General features: G+C 44.6%; 2 protein-coding genes across 7 annotated transcripts in view; one reads left to right on the forward strand and one right to left on the reverse strand.

The window, feature by feature from the left end:
* The window catches only part of LOC138744073 (cilia- and flagella-associated protein 46), a 193,838-nt gene that overhangs the window by 5,655 nt on the left and 165,110 nt on the right, over positions 1 to 23,073 (forward strand). For all 6 annotated transcript variants that reach the window (XR_011345240.1, XR_011345241.1, XM_069899562.1 and 3 more), the window contains exons 3-9: positions 7,712 to 7,843; positions 12,058 to 12,122; positions 12,860 to 13,024; positions 15,819 to 15,942; positions 19,617 to 19,711; positions 20,018 to 20,173; positions 22,956 to 23,055. Coding sequence is in view for 4 of the 6 variants with exons in the window: in XM_069899562.1 (XP_069755663.1) it covers positions 7,712 to 7,843; positions 12,058 to 12,122; positions 12,860 to 13,024; positions 15,819 to 15,942; positions 19,617 to 19,711; positions 20,018 to 20,173; positions 22,956 to 23,055 (837 nt within the window). In the remaining 2 variants the exon portion in view is untranslated. The remainder of the gene's footprint in view (positions 1 to 7,711; positions 7,844 to 12,057; positions 12,123 to 12,859; positions 13,025 to 15,818; positions 15,943 to 19,616; positions 19,712 to 20,017; positions 20,174 to 22,955; positions 23,056 to 23,073) is intronic.
* LOC138743861 (collagen alpha-1(I) chain-like) lies at positions 1,648 to 4,825 on the reverse strand. Its single transcript, XM_069899460.1, has 2 exons — positions 4,534 to 4,825; positions 1,648 to 3,959 (listed from the first exon to the last, which is right to left on the reverse strand). Exons 1-2 carry the CDS (start codon positions 4,823 to 4,825, stop codon positions 1,648 to 1,650), a joined length of 2,604 nt encoding a protein of 867 aa, XP_069755561.1.

Consider the following 23,073-nt stretch of genomic DNA (forward strand, 5'->3'; position numbering starts at 1 on the left):
AAATCTCTTGGTGCCTGCCACATTGACCACCGACAGTGGGCTGATATCGCCTCAAACCGTGCATCTTGGCGCCTCACAGTTTGGCGGGCAGCAACCTCCTTTGAAGAAGACCGCAGAGCCCACCTCACTGACAAAAGGCAAAGGAGGAAAAACCCAACACCCAACCCCAACCAACCATTTTTCCCCTGCAGCCGCTGCAACCGTGTCTGCCTGTCCCGCATCGGACTTGTCAGCCACAAACGAGCCTGCAGCTGACGTGGACTTTTACCCCCTCCATAAATCTTCGTCCGCGAAGCCAAGCCAAAGAAGAAGAAGAAGGGCAAGATGCATATTTTGTAAATAGATGGCCTTCGATAGTATAGAATACAATCACCAATGTATATATTTACATATAGTAGTAATGATTGGCTGAGAGCCATAGCCACGCCTACTGGTAGGTCATAAAGGGCTGCTCCTAACCAGACCCAGGTCTGTCTGGACTGGTCGACCTCAATGTAATACGCTCCTGTCTTTTGTTAATAAAAGCCTTGGTTTGAGTCAACAAGTCTTTGAGTCATCCGACGTGCCACAATTATATTAGCAAAAATTTCAATGGATGGAGCAAATGCTGCAACCAGAATGCCTCAGCATCGATCCGCAGTCAGCTACTGGCCAGAGTGACTTCAGGCACTGGATGAGGTGCTTCGAGGCATACCTGCAGCGATCAGACCCCATTGCGGAGGAAAACACAGATAAGCGACTAGTCCTGATGTCCATGCTGTCCACAAGGATCTATGAAAACATCCAGGACACGACTTCCTACACAGCTGCCATGAACGTGCTGAGGGGATTCTACGAGGGCCCTGTGAACAAGGTCTATGCCAGACCCATGCTAACGACCAGGAGGCAGCAGCCAGTGAGTCCTGCAGAGCCTACCTCCAGACACTGAGGTTACTGGGTGGAGCTTGTAAGTGCACTGACAAGATGGCAGTCGGGATCACTGACGACCTGATCGGTAATGCTTTTGTGGCAGGGGTCCATTCCAGTGAAGTGAGGCAACGATTGCTGGAGACAGCCTGACATAGACTGTTCAAATCACTGAAAGGATGGAGGCTGCAGCCCTAAGCATGGACGCCTATACACAGGGCTGGGGCCCCCATTACATTGTGAGTAGAATGCCTGCATTTAACCCAGTCTCCCTATGCCCCGTCGATGGCCTTGCCACCTCTGCCACACTACTTGACGCGGCCTCGAAGTGCTACTTCTGCGGGAGGGAGAAGCACAGCAGATCCCTGTTCCCTGTGAGGAAGGCCCAATGCCAAAAGTGCAGGAAGAACAAGCACTTCACCACCGTCTGCTGGTCCAAAATGGATGCCACCAAGCACAGTGCCTCGTGCAAGGCCCAACAGCCTTCCCCAAGTTCAAATTACTTGTTCTCAGACCTCTCATCCAATGAGAGCGAGGAATTTATCGCGCAGCAACTCTTGACATAACGACACCAACACTGCGCATGGAAGGCGCCACCCTTGCAATGCTCCACCCTTGCTGGTATGATGCAATGCCCCATCCTTGCTGCTGTGACACTGATCCTCACTGTGGCCCCCTGCCCAAAGGGACTTGCGAGCCAGCAGGCCCCGAGGGACTGCCTGCACAGTAATAGTCGCACCTTCACAGCCTGCTGCCGACGAAGATCAGGATCCGCCACCAGAAGGACCCACTGACCCCCTGCACTGTGAGCTCCAGAAGGCCACTGTGCGCTCCAGAAGGCCGCTGTGAGCTCCAGGAGGCCGCCGTGAGCTCCAGGAGGCCGCCGTGAGCTCCCGGAGGCCGCCGTGAGCTCCCGGAGGCCGCCGTGAGCTCCCGGAGGCCTCGCCGTGAGCCCCCGGAGGCCCCGCCGTGAGCCCCCGGAGGCCCCGCCGTGAGCCCCCGGAGGCCCCGCCGTGAGCCCCCGGAGGCCCCGCCGTGAGCCCCCGGAGGCCCCGCCGTGAGCCCCCGGAGGCCCCGCCGTGAGCCCCCGGAGGCCCCGCCGTGAGCCCCCGGAGGCCCCGCCGACCCACCCGCGCCGTGAGCCCCCGGAGGCCCCGCCGACCCACCCGCGCCGTGAGCCCCCGGAGGCCCCGCCGACCCACCCGCGCCGTGAGCCCCCGGAGGCCCCGCCGACCCACCCGCGCCGTGAGCCCCCGGAGGCCCCGCCGACCCACCCGCGCCGTGAGCCCCCGGAGGCCCCGCCGACCCACCCGCGCCGTGAGCCCCCGGAGGCCCCGCCGACCCACCCGCGCCGTGAGCCCCCGGAGGCCCCGCCGACCCACCCGCGCCGTGAGCCCCCGGAGGCCCCGCCGACCCACCCGCGCCGTGAGCCCCCGGAGGCCCCGCCGACCCACCCGCGCCGTGAGCCCCCGGAGGCCCCGCCGACCCACCCGCGCCGTGAGCCCCCGGAGGCCCCGCCGACCCACCCGCGCCGTGAGCCCCCGGAGGCCCCGCCGACCCACCCGCGCCGTGAGCCCCCGGAGGCCCCGCCGACCCACCCGCGCCGTGAGCCCCCGGAGGCCCCGCCGACCCACCCGCGCCGTGAGCCCCCGGAGGCCCCGCCGACCCACCCGCGCCGTGAGCCCCCGGAGGCCCCGCCGACCCACCCGCGCCGTGAGCCCCCGGAGGCCCCGCCGACCCACCCGCGCCGTGAGCCCCCGGAGGCCCCGCCGACCCACCCGCGCCGTGAGCCCCCGGAGGCCCCGCCGACCCACCCGCGCCGTGAGCCCCCGGAGGCCCCGCCGACCCACCCGCGCCGTGAGCCCCCGGAGGCCCCGCCGACCCACCCGCGCCGTGAGCCCCCGGAGGCCCCGCCGACCCACCCGCGCCGTGAGCCCCCGGAGGCCCCGCCGACCCACCCGCGCCGTGAGCCCCCGGAGGCCCCGCCGACCCACCCGCGCCGTGAGCCCCCGGAGGCCCCGCCGACCCACCCGCGCCGTGAGCCCCCGGAGGCCCCGCCGACCCACCCGCGCCGTGAGCCCCCGGAGGCCCCGCCGACCCACCCGCGCCGTGAGCCCCCGGAGGCCCCGCCGACCCACCCGCGCCGTGAGCCCCCGGAGGCCCCGCCGACCCACCCGCGCCGTGAGCCCCCGGAGGCCCCGCCGACCCACCCGCGCCGTGAGCCCCCGGAGGCCCCGCCGACCCACCCGCGCCGTGAGCCCCCGGAGGCCCCGCCGACCCACCCGCGCCGTGAGCCCCCGGAGGCCCCGCCGACCCACCCGCGCCGTGAGCCCCCGGAGGCCCCGCCGACCCACCCGCGCCGTGAGCCCCCGGAGGCCCCGCCGACCCACCCGCGCCGTGAGCCCCCGGAGGCCCCGCCGACCCACCCGCGCCGTGAGCCCCCGGAGGCCCCGCCGACCCACCCGCGCCGTGAGCCCCCGGAGGCCCCGCCGACCCACCCGCGCCGTGAGCCCCCGGAGGCCCCGCCGACCCACCCGCGCCGTGAGCCCCCGGAGGCCCCGCCGACCCACCCGCGCCGTGAGCCCCCGGAGGCCCCGCCGACCCACCCGCGCCGTGAGCCCCCGGAGGCCCCGCCGACCCACCCGCGCCGTGAGCCCCCGGAGGCCCCGCCGACCCACCCGCGCCGTGAGCCCCCGGAGGCCCCGCCGACCCACCCGCGCCGTGAGCCCCCGGAGGCCCCGCCGACCCACCCGCGCCGTGAGCCCCCGGAGGCCCCGCCGACCCACCCGCGCCGTGAGCCCCCGGAGGCCCCGCCGACCCACCCGCGCCGTGAGCCCCCGGAGGCCCCGCCGACCCACCCGCGCCGTGAGCCCCCGGAGGCCCCGCCGACCCACCCGCGCCGTGAGCCCCCGGAGGCCCCGCCGACCCACCCGCGCCGTGAGCCCCCGGAGGCCCCGCCGACCCACCCGCGCCGTGAGCCCCCGGAGGCCCCGCCGCTTGCCGCTGATTCCAGCCGAACGCTGCCGCCTCTGCTACTCGCCGCCAATAGCCCACTCACATGGATGACGTCACCACAGAAGTATAGCAAGCATCACGCTGAGTCCCCACGACGCTCTGCCCCTACTCCAGTGACGCAAGGATACATCTGATGGTCCACCCAGCGACGAGTGACATCATCACGCCAGCCCCTACTGTGGACAGCACAAGCAGCAGCCTCGCTCTCTGTATTGGTTACTACATCAATGACATTAGACCAGGACCAGCTACACCCCCTAGCTAAGGCTATGGAAACAGTTAAGGTGAACAATCAATATACTAACTGTCTGTTTGATTCAAGTTCAACGGAGAACTTCATTCATCCATACCTGGTCCAACGATGCACACTAGCAGTTCATCTGACAGACCAGAACATCTCGCTGGCCGCAAGAGCCCACTCAACAGGCATCAAGGGGTGTTGTGTGGTGACCTTGAAAGTTCAAGGCGTCAAATTTTCAGGGTTTTAAGTTGCTGGTCCTATTTCAATTATGTGCACCTGTATTGTGGGGGTTGGATTTCCAATGTCATTTTAAATCGGTGTCACTGCACTACAGGGGTCTCCACTCTACACTCTGTCTGCCACCATTCTACCCCGGAGACCTCCTGTCAGCAACAGCCCACAGCAGTCCCTGCGCCCCAACCCTCCACTTGCAGCCTCTCCACTCTCCTGGTTACTCCTCCAGCACTCTTTGCCAACTTCACCTCTGGCTGGAAACCAATCGCCACTAAAAGCCAGCAGTACAGCTTCGGGGACAGGAAATGTATTAAAAGCGAGGTGCACAGACTGCTGGATGAGGGTATCATTGAGCCCAGCACAAGTCCCTGGAGGGTGCAGGTTGTAGTGGTGAAGAATGGGGAGAAGCTCAAGCTTCTCCAGCTTCATTGGTTGTCTCCAGCCAAATGGTCAACCGCTTCATGATCTTGGACACTTGCCCTCTTCAGTGAATTATGGATGTGGTGAATCAGATCACCCAATACCGTGTGTTTTTCACCATCAACCTCCGATCAGCCTACCACCAGCTCCCGATCCACACGGAAGACCGCCCTTTTACAGACTTCGAAGCAAACCGGCGTTTGTATCAATTCCTCAGGATTCCCTTCGGTGTGACCAATGGTCTCTCTCAGCGAGAGATGAATCAGAAATGCCTAACAGCTACATTCCTGTATCTGGACAATGTCACCATCTGTGGCCACGACCTGCAGGTCCACGACACCAATTTTTCCAAATGGCGAAATGGTTGAATCTGACCTACAATTTTGAGGTGTGTCTTCCAGACCACTCACCTCACAATTCTAGGTGGCGTGGTGGAAAATGGGGTGGTAAAGCCAGACCCCTACCGCATGTGCCCTCTCATGGACCTTCAACTGCCCCAAACCCAAAAGGCACTCACGTTGCCTTGGGCTTTTTTCCAATTACGCCCAATGGGTCCTATAGTTCACTGACAAGGCACAATCACTCATCAAATCGACTTCCTTCCCCCTGTTAGCGAAACCCCGAGTGGCCTTCGACTGCATCAAGTCGGACATCGCCGCAACCACTCTGCATGCCGTCGTCGAATCCATACCCTTCCAGGTGGAGAGTGATGCGTTCAACTTTGCACTGGCAGCCACCTTAAACAAGGCCGTTAGGCTTGTTGCCTTCTTTTCTAGGACCCTCCAGGGCCCAGAAAGCCAACATTTTTCTGTCGAGAAGGCCATCATGGAGGCATCACATCGTTGGAGACACTAACTCGCTTTCAGGCGCTTTACACTACTGACCGACTAACGCGCGGTCTCATTTATGTTTAGCGTCAACCAGCGGGGTAAGATAAAAAATGTCAAGATCGGCAGGTGGAGAATCGAATTCTCTCCCTTCAACTATGACATTTCTGTACCGGCCTGGCATACTCAATGATCCGCCCAATGCCCTTTCCCGTGGGACAGGCTGCAGATATTCCACAAGGAGCTCTGTCATCTGGGTGTCACCAGGTTCACCCACTTTGTAAAGCCCCGCAACCTGCCCTATAAGGTTGAGGAGATCCGCTCCATCCCCTGCTCGGACATGACTGCCTCCTCAGTCATAGATGCACTGCACGCCATCATCACCATTTTCGGGTACCCCAGTTACATCCACAGTGACTGGGGGTCCTCGTTTATGAGGCAGTATCTTTTGGAGCGTGATATTGCTTCAAGCAGGACCACTAGCTACAACTTGCGCGGTAACGGGCAGGTTGAAAGGGAGAATGACACCGTCTGGAAAGCGGTCAGGATTTCCCTCCAGTCCAAAGGCCTCCCCACACTCACTGGCAGGACGTCCTCCCAAATGCCCTACACTCGATCAGGTCCCTGTTATGCACTGCCACCAACGCTACCCTGCACGAGTGCATGTTCTCATTCCCACGGAAGTCGGAATCGGGAACGACCACACTGGCTTGGCTGATAGTCCCTGGACCTGTCCTGCTAAAACGTCCTGTCCGCTACTCAAAAAATGACCTAATTGACCAGGGCCAATGATGCCTGCGGACGAGGCGAAACTGCACCCACACCTGGGGACCCCAGCAGTGATACTCTGCCAGCTACCTAGATTCTGGCGCCACGACGATCACGTCGGACAATCAGGCCTCCCGACTGTTGCAGCTCGTGAACACTGCATGCTACTGCCCTATTTTTTTCTCTTTCCTCTTTCTTTCCCTTTTACTCACCTCGAGGTTGGATCCTAAAGAAGGGGTGAATGTGATAGAACAGAATACTATCACAAATGTATATATTTACATATGGTAATTGTGATTGGCTGAGAGCCATAGCCACATTTACTGGCAGGTCATCAAGGGCTGCTCCTCACCAGACCCAGGTCAGTCTGGACTGGTCGACTTCGATGTAATACGCTCCATTCTTTTGCTAATAAAAGCCTTGGTTTGAGTCAACAAGCCCTTGAGTCATTCAACGCGCCACATGGCTAGAAAGAAAAAAAAATTTGTGGACATTGAGCAGATAATAAATAAGCTCCAATAAATTGTTTAACATTTGGTAATTGAGTGGTTACAGTTGATAAGAAGCAAGTGCATTACAATAAAATACAGGTGGTGGATAGAAACATCAACATTTTTTTCATCTTCCATTTTAATGGGATTAAGATTTAAAATGATCTTGGCCAATTTGTTTCAAGTGTGCGTACACTGCCCAGCACTGGGAGTGTCTTCTGTGTCTCCCATCGTAATTCTGTCTTACATATACTAAAGAAAACCTTAGCATTTTCAGTTTTCATTTTGTATCTGATATTTTCCTTATGTTTTTCAAATAGATCTTTACCAATATTTTGATCATTTGATTGAGATATGTGCTTTTAAAGTATTCTCTATCTCATTAAATTACATTTACCATAATTTTCACAGGGTTTCAAAGAAGAGATTTTCAAATTTTTCTACCTGTTAGATTTTGATTCATTTGGCCCCAGTTTGTGTTTTCTTCTGTTTTGATTTTGTTCGCTCTTTCTTGCTCTTCATTTCTGATGGAGAAAAACCTTGCATGCAATGTTACCCCATCTTACCTGTTCAGAGGAGATGAACAATTTGCTCTGTTGTTTCCAATATTAGGATTTTATTCTTGATAAATAGTCTGAATTTGATTTATATTGATAGCTAAAAATAAGTTCTCAATATTTTTGTCCCCAGGGAGGTTGGCAAGAAAAATAAACAAATGTGATGTATCTTCATCTTTGCAATTGACATCTCTATATATTTGAAACATTTAAAAAAAATGTATGCATGTGTGAAAAATTCATGTCTTTCAGTTTAAACAGCAAGATATTAGCCAGGATTGCCTGACCATGTACTTTGAGGGAGCACACCCTCGCAATCAGTTTTTGAGTCGGGCATGCCTTTGCCAAGCTCAACTGTATGCTCCAAAATCTGCTGAAGACACAGTAAGATTTGTTTTTTAATCTATTTCAGAACCGTAATTAAAATGATTTACATAGCAACATTTTCTCATTGGATACCTGTTGAATGGCACACAAACATAATTTATAGCCATCTTCTTTGGCTTGGCTTCGCGGACGAAGATTTATGGAGGGGGTAAAAAGTCCACGTCAGCTGCAGGCTCGTTTGTGGCTGACAAGTCCGATGCGGGACAGGCAGACACGATTGCAGCGGTTGCAGGGGAAAATTGGTTGGTTGGGGTTGGGTGTTGGGTTTTTCCTCCTTTGCCTTTTGTCAGTGAAATATATGAAATAACATTTGGGTGGAACTCCTGAAGCCTTTGCCCACTGTAATCTGATAACAAGTATGGCTTCCTGGTAAAATATCAGGCAAGTAATTCACAACTGGTTGTCAATTTTACCTGAAAATTGGGGAATTAGTAACTGATGATTGGATGGGCACATGAGTATCCTGTTGATTCACAAAACCTAATGTTTTCAGGTGGGTTTATAAATAGCTAATAGGAAGTTGAGCAGGGGTAGTGTAGATACTAGAGACGATCAGTGATTGCCTGACTCTAAATGTGATTTGCAGACCCATTACAAAACATACTATTTTCATGATTTTTTTCCTTGTAGCAGGCTTAATCAATGGCTGGCCATGGAATGGATTAGGAGCTCAGCATTTCTTGCCCATAATAGTGTAAACTGCCCTTTCATCCTTGTCCTCCAGGTTTTAGCATATAGAAATAAATTTTTACGCTGACTTGCATGAAATTGACATTTTTATCCTAGTAGGAACAGTTTTGCAACACAAAATTGACAAAAGGATGGCATTGATTCAGCTGGCAACCAGACCATTGACACTGTTGCTTAAGTAATTAGTTGTTTTGAACAGTTTGGATTTTGGATAGAAATTAAGAAAACTTATTGAACATTTGTTTTGGTATGTGAACTGTTGTAACTAGCCTGAGAATAATTCTGAAGAAGGGTACCCAAAATGAAAATGTTTCATTTTCAAAAAATAATAAATACAAAAGGTAGATGATATTCATTTACCCCAGTGCAAGAAAAAAGGGGATTTTGTAATAGTGTATATAGTCTTTTTGTGGTGAGATTCTGGTTTGACCTGGAATTATCTCTTATGCAATGGCTTCTTGAGGTCGTACATGTTTTTTTTCTGTATATGTCTGAATCTCCTGATCTAAATGCCACAGATCTGATCTTTAACAGTTTATAGATCTCTTTGTTCATCCATGGCTTCTTGTTAGGATACACCTGTATAGTCTTAGTAGGAACACCCTTGTCCACACATTTTCTGATTAAGTAAGCAAGCCCTGTGGCATATTCATTCAGATTCACAGCCAAGTCCATGAAAGTTGCCCGGTCCACTGTTTCAAGTCACAAAGCTGGTCTTCTGTCTCCCCATGCCATCTCTGTACAGTCTTTAATGCTGGTTCTGTGCTTTTCAGTTCTGGTCAGTATGTTGGAGGGGGAAAATTATCCAGGTAGTCTGACTTTCTAAAGAATGGGTGTGGATTGGAGAAGGCATCCTTGATGGTGATATGGCAGAGGTCCAGATTGTTTGATCCCATAGAGCTGCAGAAGTTTAGGATTACCTTCTTTTAGCTGGCCTGGGTTTAAAGTTCCCGGCAATGATCGAAAAGACATCAAGATATGCCATGTGATGATTGTTGAACACAGTGTGCAAGTCTTTCAGTGCTAGCTTAATGTCTGCCTGTGATGGTATGTATTCTGTTTTCAGGCCAAAGATAGTGAAGTCCCTTGAGAGGTAGAAAGGTCAGCACTTCAGCACCACTTTTCAGGTGAGGGAAGCAGCCATGGTATAAATCATGACATCTGACCATCACAAAGAGCTAATCATGAAACAGGCCAGTTTCGTCCATTACCCAAGGGTGCCATCTGGTCCATGCCATGTGTGGTGAAACCTTCATGCTGATTCTAGTGATTTAGGGTTGAGCCATGTCTCTAAAGCAGAATAGACAGCATCTCCTGATGTCCCTCTGGAACATCAATCTTGCTCTTATTCTCTGGTAAATTGGCTAGAGGCATACTGGGAAAGGGGGTGGGTTTGTCTTGCTTGAACAGGGAAGTTTTAAATTTGCAATGTAGAACTATTTTAAAGGATCCCTAACCAGAAATTAATTTGATTGACATGCCTGGTGTAGTATTGAGCAATAGGTACAGCAGAGTATGTCCCTGTCCATTCATTCCTTCCTCCAATCCTGTCCCATCCCTGGTATGTTTCCTTCAATCATAGGAGATGCAGCACCTGTCCTTCATTCCACTGTCACCACCATCCATTCCAAGTGAGCCCAAGACTTACCTGCTCACAGTGTGGCCTCCTCTCATTGGAGAAACCAAGTATTGAATAGGCAACCACTCTGTCTGCAATGGTCCTCTCAAGTTTCTGATTGCATATCAGTTTGACGCTCCTTCCCACTCACACGTTACCTGTTGGTCCTTAACCTTCTCCATTTCTACAGGATGATAAATGCACATTGGGAGAAAAACATCTTGTATTCTACTCCTGTAGTTTGCAAACAATTAATATGAATGTCCAATTTCATTTCACTCATTTTCCCCTGTGCTCTTCTCCCACATACCCTCACCTGTCTGTCTTGGTTTTTTCATTTTGTTCATCTTTCCTATCCATGTGCGCCTCCCCACCTGATCCATCTGCCCATCATCATCGCCCCACCCCCCCATACCTCATCTGGTTCCACCTATCACCCACCAACCTCTGTCTTATTCCTCCCTGATATTTCTGTGCACTGGTAATATTTCCATTTTTCTCTCAATCCTGATGCAGGCTCTCAATGCAAAACCTTAATATTCCCATCAATAGCCTGAATATTACTGTAATTGTCTGATCTAGGAAGCTAAGCAGGCACAGGACTGATTAGTTCTTGGAGGGAGACTGCCTAGGAACACCAGATGTTGTAGATTTTTGAGGGGTGCTGGACAAAGTGGTCCCTCTCTGTCTCCCTTACAGTAGACAAAAGTTAAAGAATTTCATGTATGTGACGTTCTAAATGTAGAATTACATGACAATAATGGACCTTTACCATACATCTTTTTTCTTCCACAAATGCTGTTTTACTTGCTGAGTCCTTCCACATTTTGTTTTTTTTCTTGATAATAAATACATCCTTTGTGTTCAGTAAGTAGTCTAACTGGCTCCTTAGTAAAATGTTTTATAATCATACCACATTATTAGCTAATGTGAAGCTAATAATCAAGAACACTTTTCATATAACAAGGTGAAAAAATTGTGATTGTCAGCTGCCAGACAGTTCAACTTAATTAAGGAAGGTGATTGATGCTAGGTGCTGGGGTTGAAATTGATTTCAATCCCAAGCGGGATGTACTTGAATGCTATGGGATTCAATCCAAGGAATTAGAAGTGTAAGAGGCTGGGAGGTTAGACAAATAACGTCAAGGGACCATTTCTTTTCCTCCTTGTCCACAAATAGTGTTGTAAAGTCAATTGCCTTCTCCTCAAAGCTTGTCACACATCTCTTGACTTGCTGTGTATCCTGACCCATCCCTGGTATGTTTCCTTCAATCATGAAAATATTAAATCTGAGGCTGCCAGATTTATTAAAATGCTTAGTTAGCCAACCCACTCCTGCTGCAGGAAGTTCGGGATTGAATTGAAAGTTGAAGTTTAGGCATTTAGTGGTATGTTCCACTCATGTCTGCACGGGTTCTTCCCAATACTCAAAAGCGTACCAGGGTAGTAGGTCATTTGGATGTAATTGGGGCAGCACAGGCTCATGGGCCAAAAGGGCCTGTTACTGTGCTGTATGTATGTATATCTTTTATCCTCTACTGGCACACTTCTTCTAGTACTTGGATGAGGGTTCAATTTCACTCCATTTTATTAAGTTAGGATAAATCAATTTGAATATTTTTTGGTTGTGAGTTATACCTAAAAGGCTATGAATCAAGCTTATGAATATATCATAAACATTATTTTCAAATTTAAGGGTTTCATTGTGTGTGAAAATTTGTAAAAAGCATCAATATAATTTGATGTTTTACAAATATTTAGGAAATTTGAGTGGCTGATGTAAGCCTTATCTGTGTTTCTTGGTTTGTGTATTACTACTTTTTGAGTTTAGATTGAAGATTTTGTATCATTGAAGTGAGTTTATATTTGCTTTTCGTGAAATGAAACATGCTTTTGTCTCCAGAATGAATTGAATAAAGCTGTGCGGTACATACTTGAGACCATAAAACATGCAAGAAAGGAAAGCAGGTACAAAGTTGGTTAAAATATTGTCTGTCACATTTATAATTGTAACAAAAAATATTTAAGAGTTGTGCATTTCAAAAACAGGTTATTTCCTCATCTATGCTGAACCTTTCAACAATCTACAATAATCCCTTTTTCCTGCATTAGGTCAATATTCTTCGATGTCTTGCCTGTCTAAATGTTTCTTAAACATAGTGTATCTGAATCCACCACCTCTGACAGCAATTTCCAGGCATCAACCAATGTGTTTTTTTTTAATCTTTCCTGCTCAATCCCCTTCTTCCTTTTATTTTAAACCTATCCAAGATTGTTTTTGATACCTCTATCTACCATGGGGAAAAGATTCTGACCTCATAATTTAATATTTACACTTCCATTTCCCCACAAACTTTTGGGATGTCAGAGGAAATCTGAATGTACATACCTACTCATTCTCTGATATGAATACATTGTGATTTATAAAAAGGCATCCAATTATAATTTTGCAAATTAGAATTTTACCAGTTGCATAAATTGGTTAATTGTTTGCATTGTTTGTTTGAATGCTTACTAGCTTTCAAACAATAAATCTGATAAGAGAATCTAATTGTGTTTCTCTTTAATTTCCTTTATATTGTGACTCAGTTTATAGAAACTAAAACTGAAAACAATGTAATTTTAACCATTTTGATTTGCCAGATGAGCCACCCTAAATAGTTTGTTCTCAATATGGAAATTTAAAAAATACTTTTTTTTTACAGATACTATTTTCTGATTTACAATGCATCTGTTATATATTGGAGGATAATAAGGCCATTTTTACAACCAGGCTTCTATACCTATGTGATCTCAAGTCTTAATGAAGTAATAAAAGCTTTGTTCATAGTAGAAGATGTGGATTATGAATGGAGGGCTCAATTAATGATGTAAGTAACTTGTTTCCATTCACTATAAAACAGCACATTTAACCCAAATGTATTTCCAAGCAGAAAAATAACCTTAATGATTGTAGAAAGAATATATCTGGTGTTCACTCTTTTTAAAAAACAAAAGTTATATTTTAAATTTTTCAGTAAAGCAAAACTTAAACAATAAAAGGAGACTTGCATTTGTATTGTGCCTTTCACAGTCTTAGAAAATTAAGAGCATAGAATAATGAATGCAGCATGGGTTCCTCAGCCCTCGATGTTGTGCTGACCCACTTTTTCCTTCTTTAAAAAAGGTGCCAAACCCTCCCTATTCCAAAATCCTGTATTTTTTCAGTCTAAAAATCTCTTAAATGCCTGTAATGTTTCAGCCTCCACCACTATCCCTGGCAAGGCATTCCAACTCTAGAAAGATTTACCCCTAAACTTCCCTCCCTTCACTTTGTACATATAACCATATAACAATTACAGTACGGAAACAGGCCATCTCGGCCCCTCTAACCTGTACCGATTTAAGTGATCCGCTCTAGTCCTACTTACCTACTCCCTGCCCATAACCCTCCAATCCCCTCATATCCATGCACTATCCAACCTTTTCTTAAATGACAAAATTGACCTTGCTGCAACCACCTCTTCCGGAAGGTCATTCCACTCAGCCTCTGAGTGAAGAAGTTCCTTTTCGTGTTGCTTCTAAACTTTTCGCCCCTAACCCTTATGACCCCTCATTCCAATCTCACCTACCCTCAAGGGGAAGAGCCTATTCACATCTACTCTATCTATCCCCCTCATAATTTTAAATGTGTCTATCAAATCCCTCCTCAACCTTCTATGCTCCAATGAATAAAGACCCAGTCTACTCATTCTTTCTTTGTATTCTAGATACTGCAATCCAGGTAACATTTTACTAAATCTTCGGTGCACCCTACTGTCCTCTGGTGTTTGCTATTCCTGCCTGGGAAACAGGTGCTGGCTGGTCACCCTATCTATGCCTCTCATAATCTTGTAGACCTCTATTCAATAATTGTTAGTCAGTAAAATATTTCTGGTTTGTAATTATAACTTGGCAGTTGATTGAAAAACATGTGTGATGATGAAAAACCATCTCTTTCAATGATGTTAGTTGGGAAGGAAATGTTGGCCAATAACTAGGCATTATGTCTGGCTCTTGAAAGTACTGATTCAGTGGTGAGAGTGCTACCAATTAAATGTGATAGATTCTGGATATTTGATTTTTACAAGAGTAATTGCATAGTTTGAAATTCTTGTATTTTTATTGTTTCTGAAGAGAAATCCCAAAGCATTTTTGCATTCCTTTTTGGTAGCACGTAGATTGAACTTGGACTTGGTAACATGGGAAATTTACTTTGGGATTCATTGTTACCATTTTACTATTGGCTTATTGTAATGTACTGCCAGATTCAGTTCAAACAGACCAATAAAGTTTGCAAATGATATAACAGCAGTTGGCCTCATAGGCCACAATGATAATTCAGCTTACAGAGAAGATGTTGGACAGCTCCTAAAATGGTGCAAGAATCATAACCTGCAACTCAACGTGGATAAGACAAAGGAGATGATTGTGGACTTCAGAAGAATGAAGGTCGACCATTCTTCTTTACACATCATTGGTTCTGTGGTGGAGAGAGTGGAAAGCAAAAATTTCCTTGATGTACATACAAAGGACGACCTATCCTGGACCAACAACTCCTCATTAGTCAGGAAGGCACAGTAGTGCCTTCAATTCCTGAGGAAGTTGAGGAGAACTGGCCCCCAACTTGACAACTTTTTACAGGTGTTCTGCCTAGTTTCTGCATTGTGTGGTATGTTAGCTGCAAAGCATCCGACCAGAAATCAAAACAGACGATAATTAAAAGTGCTAAGACAATCAATGGGGCCTCCTTTCTATTAACAAGAATTACTGAGACTGTTGGTTAAACAAAGCTCAAGGAATTGCAGAAGATTCTTGTCCAGCACAAAATATCTTTGACCCACTAGTATCAAGAAGGTGGTACAGGAGTATCAAAACTAGGATGCCAGGCTGGTAAATTGCTTCTTCCTACATGCTGTGGGATTGATGAACAGTATCCTGTAACCGAGCAAATCATCCCAAAATATTGATTTTAATCAATTTAAATTATATATTAATGTATATATGATATTAATATATACTGTACTGTGTATTATGTGTGTGCCCTGTAGTCCGGAGAAACTTCGTCTTGTCAGGTTGTGAAATGTTGAGTTGGATGATAAACCTGAACTTGATAGTATGGCTACCATTGAGTATTGGCATGAATGAGTTGGGGTAAGGGCTTCATGCATGATTGAAATTACAGGTTGATTTATCTTCTTAAAATTTAAATTCTCCAGTTGTCATTGTGAGAATGAAACCATTGTTTCAGACCCATTATTTCAGCCTCTGGATGAAAATCCAATCAGTTAACCTGCTGTGCTGATTGAGCAAAGACACCCTTGGAAGTACAATATGGCAAATGATTATTGTGGTGATCCATTGCTTGAAGATGACCACCATGAGTTTTTTTCTGGATTGGATATTTCGGGTTACTCAGTGGTACTGGGTCATACCAAACAGTCATGTTCAACTGCCATGTGATGTTGGCTTCCTTGATTTCCCCTTTGGCTATAATTAATGTGGCTACAATAGGTCCTAGTGTTCTGGGAAATGTAAGTTTATTTGTCCTACCTAGGAACAAGGGTTTAGGCAAAATAATAATTGTTAATTATACCCCACTATATTTTTTATCTAAGGTTCAAACATTTCTAATTTATTTTTCAGAGCACTGATTGAATGTTATTTGGATGAAGGGAGAAAGCAAGAGGCAACAACTTTTGCGCAAAGTACAGCAGATTTTATTAAATCTAATGTTCCACATATGTATCCAAAGGTATTTTCTATTCAGGTAAAAAAAAACTTTTATTTTGATATTTCAAAAAGGTGAGATTTTTTAGTGCCTCACTGATGGCCAAAATATACATAATCTATAGTAGTAGAACAAAATAGCTTAAATTGTTATTTCATTGTCACCAGTTATTCACCTCTAATAAAGAATAATATTTCTTCAATTTAAATTATACTGTCTATTAAAATTCAGAAAATTGTATTAGCACATACTGTTTTATTCATTTTTAAAAAATATAATGCTTTGACATGAATTTAAAGGACAGAAATGCCATGTGAAATCGAGGATTTGTTTTCCTGTTATTAAAGTGGGATAATTAGAGCTATAGCTGCAAAACAGGGTTTCTGAGAATTTATAATTTTTTTAGATATATAGCATGGTAACAGAACCTTTCCCTTCTTCCCCTTTCCATGTTCTTCTTCAGCCACTCATGAAAATATCCCTTCACTCATGCTCACGTTCCTCACCCTGAGTACTCTTGCACCCACATCAGCTCAATCTACCTTCCTCTCAATGTCTATAACTTCTTGCACATGCCTAATCTGTCCCTCTTTTAGTTTTGTAGATGCATACCTCTTCTTGCAAGCATACTTTACCTATACTTTTGCTTTTTGTTGCTCTCTCCTTCAAGCACAGCTCCCTCCATTCTAGACATGCTATTTCCCTTCATACATGTACGTTCCCTCACCTGCTTGTACATGTCTGTTCCATCACATCTACTTGTGCTTGTTTATTCTTTGACTGGGATTCACACTCATCTTCTCTCACTTCCTCAGTCACAATTCCACAAGCATACTCTCCAGTCCCCTCATTCATTTTCATCCCCCTTTACCATCTAATACCACTACCTCAAGTCAGTCTCATTTTCTCTCACATATTCTCCCTCCTTGCAAATGTCCTCACTTTCATGCATTCTCAGTTAGTCACATTCACCCTCTTTCCCTCATTCTCCAGCTTTTGCACATGCCCTCACCCTCCACTTCATATAACACTTTATAACGCTTTTTAAAAATTGCTTAACTCAAAAATGAATTTGAAAACCTTATTGTAAAATATTCTATGAAATCTTCTTTCAAAATGAACATCCTTCATTTTAAAAGAGCTCCAAATATTGAGACGGTTCTAAACATGTAGCCCATAAATAATTTCATAGGCTGATATTCTGGGACATGTTCAATTCCTGGGGTCCTCAAACATGGTTTATCAGAAATACATTTGCCATCTAGTGAGGGTGAAGGAGAGGTATGATGGTGTGTGATAGTGGAAGGACAGATTTGTTTATATGCATTTTATGGGAAGGGCTGCAGAATATGGTACAGGAGAGAGAAGTCTGTGTGACCATATGTTTTGGCGTATAAGTTGTGTAGTGAAATTTTTTAAAACTCCAAAAATGGGGGTTAACTAATTCGCCGGATATACTTTTGAGACCTTAAATTTAGCTCAAAATCCAATCCGCTTTGTCTAAAATAAAAACTGACTTCAACATATTTATTTGAGATTTTTGTGGAAACAACACAATTAGCACCCTTCAAAATCACTATAATTGTCTGAAAACAAGACATTTAGAACCCCTCAAAATCACTCTCGCTTTCATCGTCTGAGGCAAAAATGGCGGCAAGAACACCTCACTGGTAAACCGTCATCATATGGGTCCCAGTCAGTTACTGATGAGGCAGTTTCAGCTCCATCATCAATGTCCCCCAATCTTCTGTGGCTTCAATTGCACAAGAGAAACCACACTTTTTAAATGATTTTATCACCATCTCTGCTTTCACTTTGTCCCATGCCTTGAGCATGGTTAGACAGCACATCAAGTGATACAGCACGCATTGCCCCACCTTTTGTAAATGACTTTTGTGCCCTCACCACCCATGTATCCCATTCCTCGCGCACATGGTCTTTGAATGGCTGGCTCAAGCAGACCTCGAGAGGTTGCAATGTAGATGTCAAACTATGTGGGATAACTGCCGTGTAAGATTTATGTAGTGCTAATGTACTTTTAGTGTTCTCAATTAAGTAGCTACAAAGCCTATCCCAGACCAGCAAACTCTAATCTTTGTGTAAGCTGCCTGTTCCACACATTGTCTTTCCATAGTCTTGCACCATTTTATCCATCCATCCTTTTTCATGAAAATGTACAAAAATACCCACAGAGAATTTCATTTTCAGTTTAATTTTGCGTTTGAAGATTACCAAGGGCCTTTGTCCTTTCAGCTGTGTACGATAACACTATGATAAACCTGGTCCTTTCATGGCCTGTGCTCATGGTTTGCACAGTTTTAATATCTTTCCATTCCACTGTTTTATTGCCTATCATCTCCAAATTCATGAGGGTTTCATCCATGTTTCCGATTTTTGACAATGCAAACTGATGTTTCTGTCAGTTCTGTATAATTGGTGAGAACATAACTTTATGATCAAGATCTTTTGGTAGTTTCTGTACAATTTTTGTTTTGTCGTAATACCAGATTTTTCCTGTTCATGAAACGATTGCACTAGCCGACTGTAGCCTCAAAATCTTTACTGAGATCTGAGTGTGACTTGGCCCACTGCAATGCAAAGGTTCTTATTTTGGGTGACTATGTAATAATATTGCCTCTGTTCAAATACCCATTCTGCAACATGATTTTCCAACTGGTCAATGAGTGATTCCTTTTTGGTATGTTTCTTAAAGTCACTTCTTTCTTACTAACTTCTCATGCTTGTTAAATTTTCTTGCAGCAGTGGAGTTGTTGGTTTTCTTGGCCATTTCAATAATTTTCAACTTAAAACTCATTTCATATTTTTGTTGCATATTGTGTTATGTCAATGGATCTTAATAGCAATCACCTCCAGCCAACACCCAGCAGATCAATCCACGTGATCTATTGGGGGGGGGGGGGCGGTGCGATGTATATGTCAGTCAATGGCCTCCCTCAGGCATTGCAAGCTTTGGGGGTCGACTTGTATGCCGGTCAGTGGGGCACCTCAGGCAGCCAGAAAATTGGGGTTGATGTATCCGGAATATATCATAAAGCCCATAAAATGAGGCTGAAAAAGGGGATCGACTTGTATGCCGAAATATACAGTATATTTATTTCATTATTTCAGTTGACTTTGTAGGAGGGAAGTTGCTTTATTTATGATGAGAATATAGTTTGACATGGAGGATTCTCAAGCATCTGTGATTTTTATTGCTTTTAGCTGAGAGCCTGCAGGTACAAAGGTGCAGCTTGAGAATTGTCTGCAATGCTGCAACAATAAAGTTAAGGGTGTGATGGGTTAGGTTGAAGAATGGATTACAACCAATTATCTGCTTTGCCTTGGGTTTTGAGTTTTCTGGATGGTGAAGCTTCATTAACAAACTCCACTTCCACATTATGTGGTTAACGCTTAACTTCCCTCTGGAATGTCCCAATAAACCACTCAGTTGAGGCAATATAGGAAAGGCAATAGATAGTAACTGAGGCATACATTCAGTGAATTAATACTAAGAAAAGAATTTTAAAAATGTGTCTACACAGCAATTTATTGTGGAAAACTCTTACATCTGCTATAAAAACTGAACATTCTGGACAAAACTTGCAGGATTTAATTCTGAGATTTTGCTTTCAGTGTAGAAATTACTGAGCCAAAATATTCTCCTTATTGTTAGTTTTGAGAATATATATTTAAACTGAACTGTTGGACTTTAGGTACTTCATAACCTTTTGGATTTTAACAAAATGAGTAAAGAGATAAAAGGATCTATCCATCTGACAGCCATTTGCAAGATTCAGAGGCTGAAATCGTAAGTATCTAATTTGGGCTTGTCAGCCTGTTTTACAAATAAGCAATATATTATAAATTGCAGAAAAAGTACAATTTACAAATCTCATTGTACGGCAGTGAATGATGCTATTAACTTCAAGTTATCCTGATCCAAATTTTAAACACTGCATCTAGGATCTTTATGAGCACAGAAATCCACTTTGTACTCCATTACACAATTATTTGGAAATGTTTCCAAGTTTTTTAGTCACAAAAGAACAAAGTTTCGTAGAATTTGATTCTATTTCAGTTGAAGTGTCTGACTTAGTATTTTTGATCCTTCTAGTAAATTAAAAGGAAATAACTATTCACTGAACCTCACAATTCAACTGACTAAGATACATCAACTTATAAAATCTCAGGAAACACTGTCAACAACAAAGTTTGATGGCCTGTCAGATACACATATCACAACATCTTCCCAGCTAACTGATCAGGAAAGGTAGGTGTGGTAACACTGAATTGAAATCTTGTTTTATTTTTATTGTGCAAAGAGTTTCTAGACTTAGATTTGAATAAATTTGTGATGTAATTCATGTGAAGAATCAAAGGGATAGACAAACTGTTATCAAAGTAAGAGTTTCTTACTTATTCAGCAAGAATAATCAACGTTCAGTTTTTTAACCTGATCCATAATTATATCTGAGCTAAATTAGTGCAAGCAGGTGGGTTAAGTTTGCTAGTAGGGATGAAACATTTTGAATTGTATTTAATCCAGAAACAATAGATATTGTTTAAGATTAAGATCTCAAGTGATCTTAACTTAGTTGCACATTGAGCCAGTTGATAGTGATCACTATCAACTGGCTCAATGTGCAACTAAGTTAAGATCACTTGAGATCTTAATCTTAAACAATATCTATTGTTTCTGGATTAAATACAATTCAAAATGTTTCATCCCTAGGAACAATAATACCTTGCAGAGACGTTGAATAGACTAGTACTGTTACATTTAGTCTGAGCTTGTGTCAATAGTAGCATGCTTCATATCGACAATTTCCCATCTTTCCATAGTCTCAGAATCCTGAATTGTGTTGTAGAGTCACACAGCATGGAAACACTCTTTGACCCATTAAGTCTATGCTGGCCATTAAATGCCCATTTACACTGGACCTACACTGTTAACATTTTATTCTCTGCATCAACAGCCTCTAGAATCTTCCACTCACCTCCGCATTGGAGGCAGATTACAGTTGTCAATATACCTACTAACCTGCACTTCTTAAGAATGTGGGGGAATAGTGGAGCACTCAGAGGAAACTGTGGTCACACAAGGAGAGTGTGCAATCTTCACTGGAGGTGTAATTGAAACTGCTCTACTTGCTGCCCAATCCTCTGTTGCATTTGTCTTTGTAACTGACATAAATAAGTCATGCAAGAATAAAGATGGAATTTAATTTTAAATACACTCACAAAATTCACTTAACAATTTGTTGAAGCCAAAATTTTGTTGTCTTTTTTGCAAAGAAACAGGTGTAGGCCATTCAGCCCTTGGAGCCTACTCCAACATTCAATTCCTATTTTCCATTTCTCCACATACCTCGAGTTTTTTTTTGCATTTAGAAATTTATCTATCTCCATCTTACGTATGTACTTCTAACTTTGCTATCTAAAGGACATTGTTTGACCTGCTCAGTTTCTCTAGCATTGTGTGTTTCACTTGATCCATTGTGTCTACAGATTTTCATGTTTTACTTAAAGCTTTCATATATTCAACTTGGCTCCTATAGCTTCCTAAGATGGAAAATTTCGCATCTTCTCCATTGTCTGAAGAAAGATATTCCTCCAACTCTATCTCAAATCTGTTCAAGATAGCCCAGTCAGGGAAAACATGCTTGTGTATTGTAGTCATTAGACTGATTGGCCTTACTTTGATACTGTAACTCCTCCCCCTTCAGGATCCCTAATAAACATGGTATTGCCCAATCCCCCTCCCTCAGTCCTGTCTTGGAATCGGGCCAACAGCATGAAAGATATGATGGTGTTTATCGTGCCTATTAATCTTCTGGCCTGTTGAGTCTAATTGATAGTACTCCAATGCTCACCACATCCACTCTGTCCAGGCTGCCTTTCTAGAAATTTCTAGGTTTCTATCAAATTACCTTCTTGTTCTTTGAAACTCCAGTTAATACGAAATTACTGGACATCTTTCCTCACATGGGAATCCTTCATCCCAGGAATAAGTTCGGTGAATCTTTGTTGCATTTCCTGTCTGGCAAGTATTTTTTTAGAAAAGAGATTAACTATTTTAGGCATGATCCTCCAAGGTCCCAGAATATTATCTGATTTTAGTGACTGATTGACAAAAACATAAGAAATGTGAGCAGGAGTAGGCCATCTGGCCCATTGATCCCTGCTCTGCTTTTCAATAAAATATCACTAAGGTCATGAGAGTAACCTGGTCCCCAGTTTCCACGATCCTCCAAGATTCACCAGGGCCTCAGTTCCTAAAACTGAGCAAGTGCATTGGAAAATTTATCATAATACTATGTAACATGCAAAATTAGAAGTACAATAAGGAACAAATATGAAAAACACCTAATAGAATGAAAAATCTGTCAGACCAGCACAACCAAATACCACAGCATGCTGGATTATCACAGGATTATTGTACACCATGTTACTGGTTTTCCCTTGTCCATTCTACCAGTTACACCCTTGAGTAACATGAGAAATCTGTGTTGACTTTGTTTTGTCCTTTTGAGATTTTCTAACTGTACTTGTATCTTATTCTTTCTAATAACCTTCAGTTTTTTTTCCCCAAATGATATTAAGTTAATATGCATGCAGTTTTTTTAAATCTTTTGGACTCCTTTTTTAAAAGGTAAAGAGAAAAGAGTAAAAAGGTAATTTCTTAAAAACTAATTAATATAGGAAGCAAACTATATCAATCATAGGATTATAATTGAAATTTTTTTATCAATTAAAGAGCTATACAAGCTTTTTAGAAAAATAGATGCACTCCACTGGTTGAATGTCGAATTATTCTCAACTTTTGGGCCTTAATAGATACTGAAGATTTTCTGTAATATAGTGGAATTATAAGTATGAGCTAATGCATAATATTTTATTCTGTCTAGTTCACTGAAATGACACTCAAAGCACTGAATTCCAAGGAAAAGTCATTTGTTATTATTGTGCAATATTTGTTTTGTACTGATCCATGTAATTATAGCCTCATCTAACTTAAGTACTTTTTTCCAATGTCTTGTAACTGACTCTAGGGTATCTTTATTGTTGGAGTTGGCCCATTTTGCATTGGAAGTAAAACATTTTGACCAGGCGTCAAATTATATTAATGACCTCAAAAGCCATGACATAAGAGTGAGTGTCAATCTGCAC

This window comes from Narcine bancroftii, chromosome 10, assembly GCF_036971445.1.
Source record: "Narcine bancroftii isolate sNarBan1 chromosome 10, sNarBan1.hap1, whole genome shotgun sequence".
Taxonomy (NCBI): Eukaryota; Metazoa; Chordata; class Chondrichthyes; order Torpediniformes; family Narcinidae; genus Narcine; species Narcine bancroftii.

Bases quoted from the DNA above. Each gene is read 5' to 3' on its own strand.
- LOC138743861 (XM_069899460.1), bottom strand. From the start codon at position 4,825: ATGAAGCTGGAGAAGCTTGAGCTTCTCCCCATTCTTCACCACTACAAC. The intron at 3,960-4,533 runs GTAGAATGGTGG...CATCCATGTGAG, and splicing joins GCTGACAGGAGGTCTCCGGG to TGGGCTATTGGCGGCGAGTA.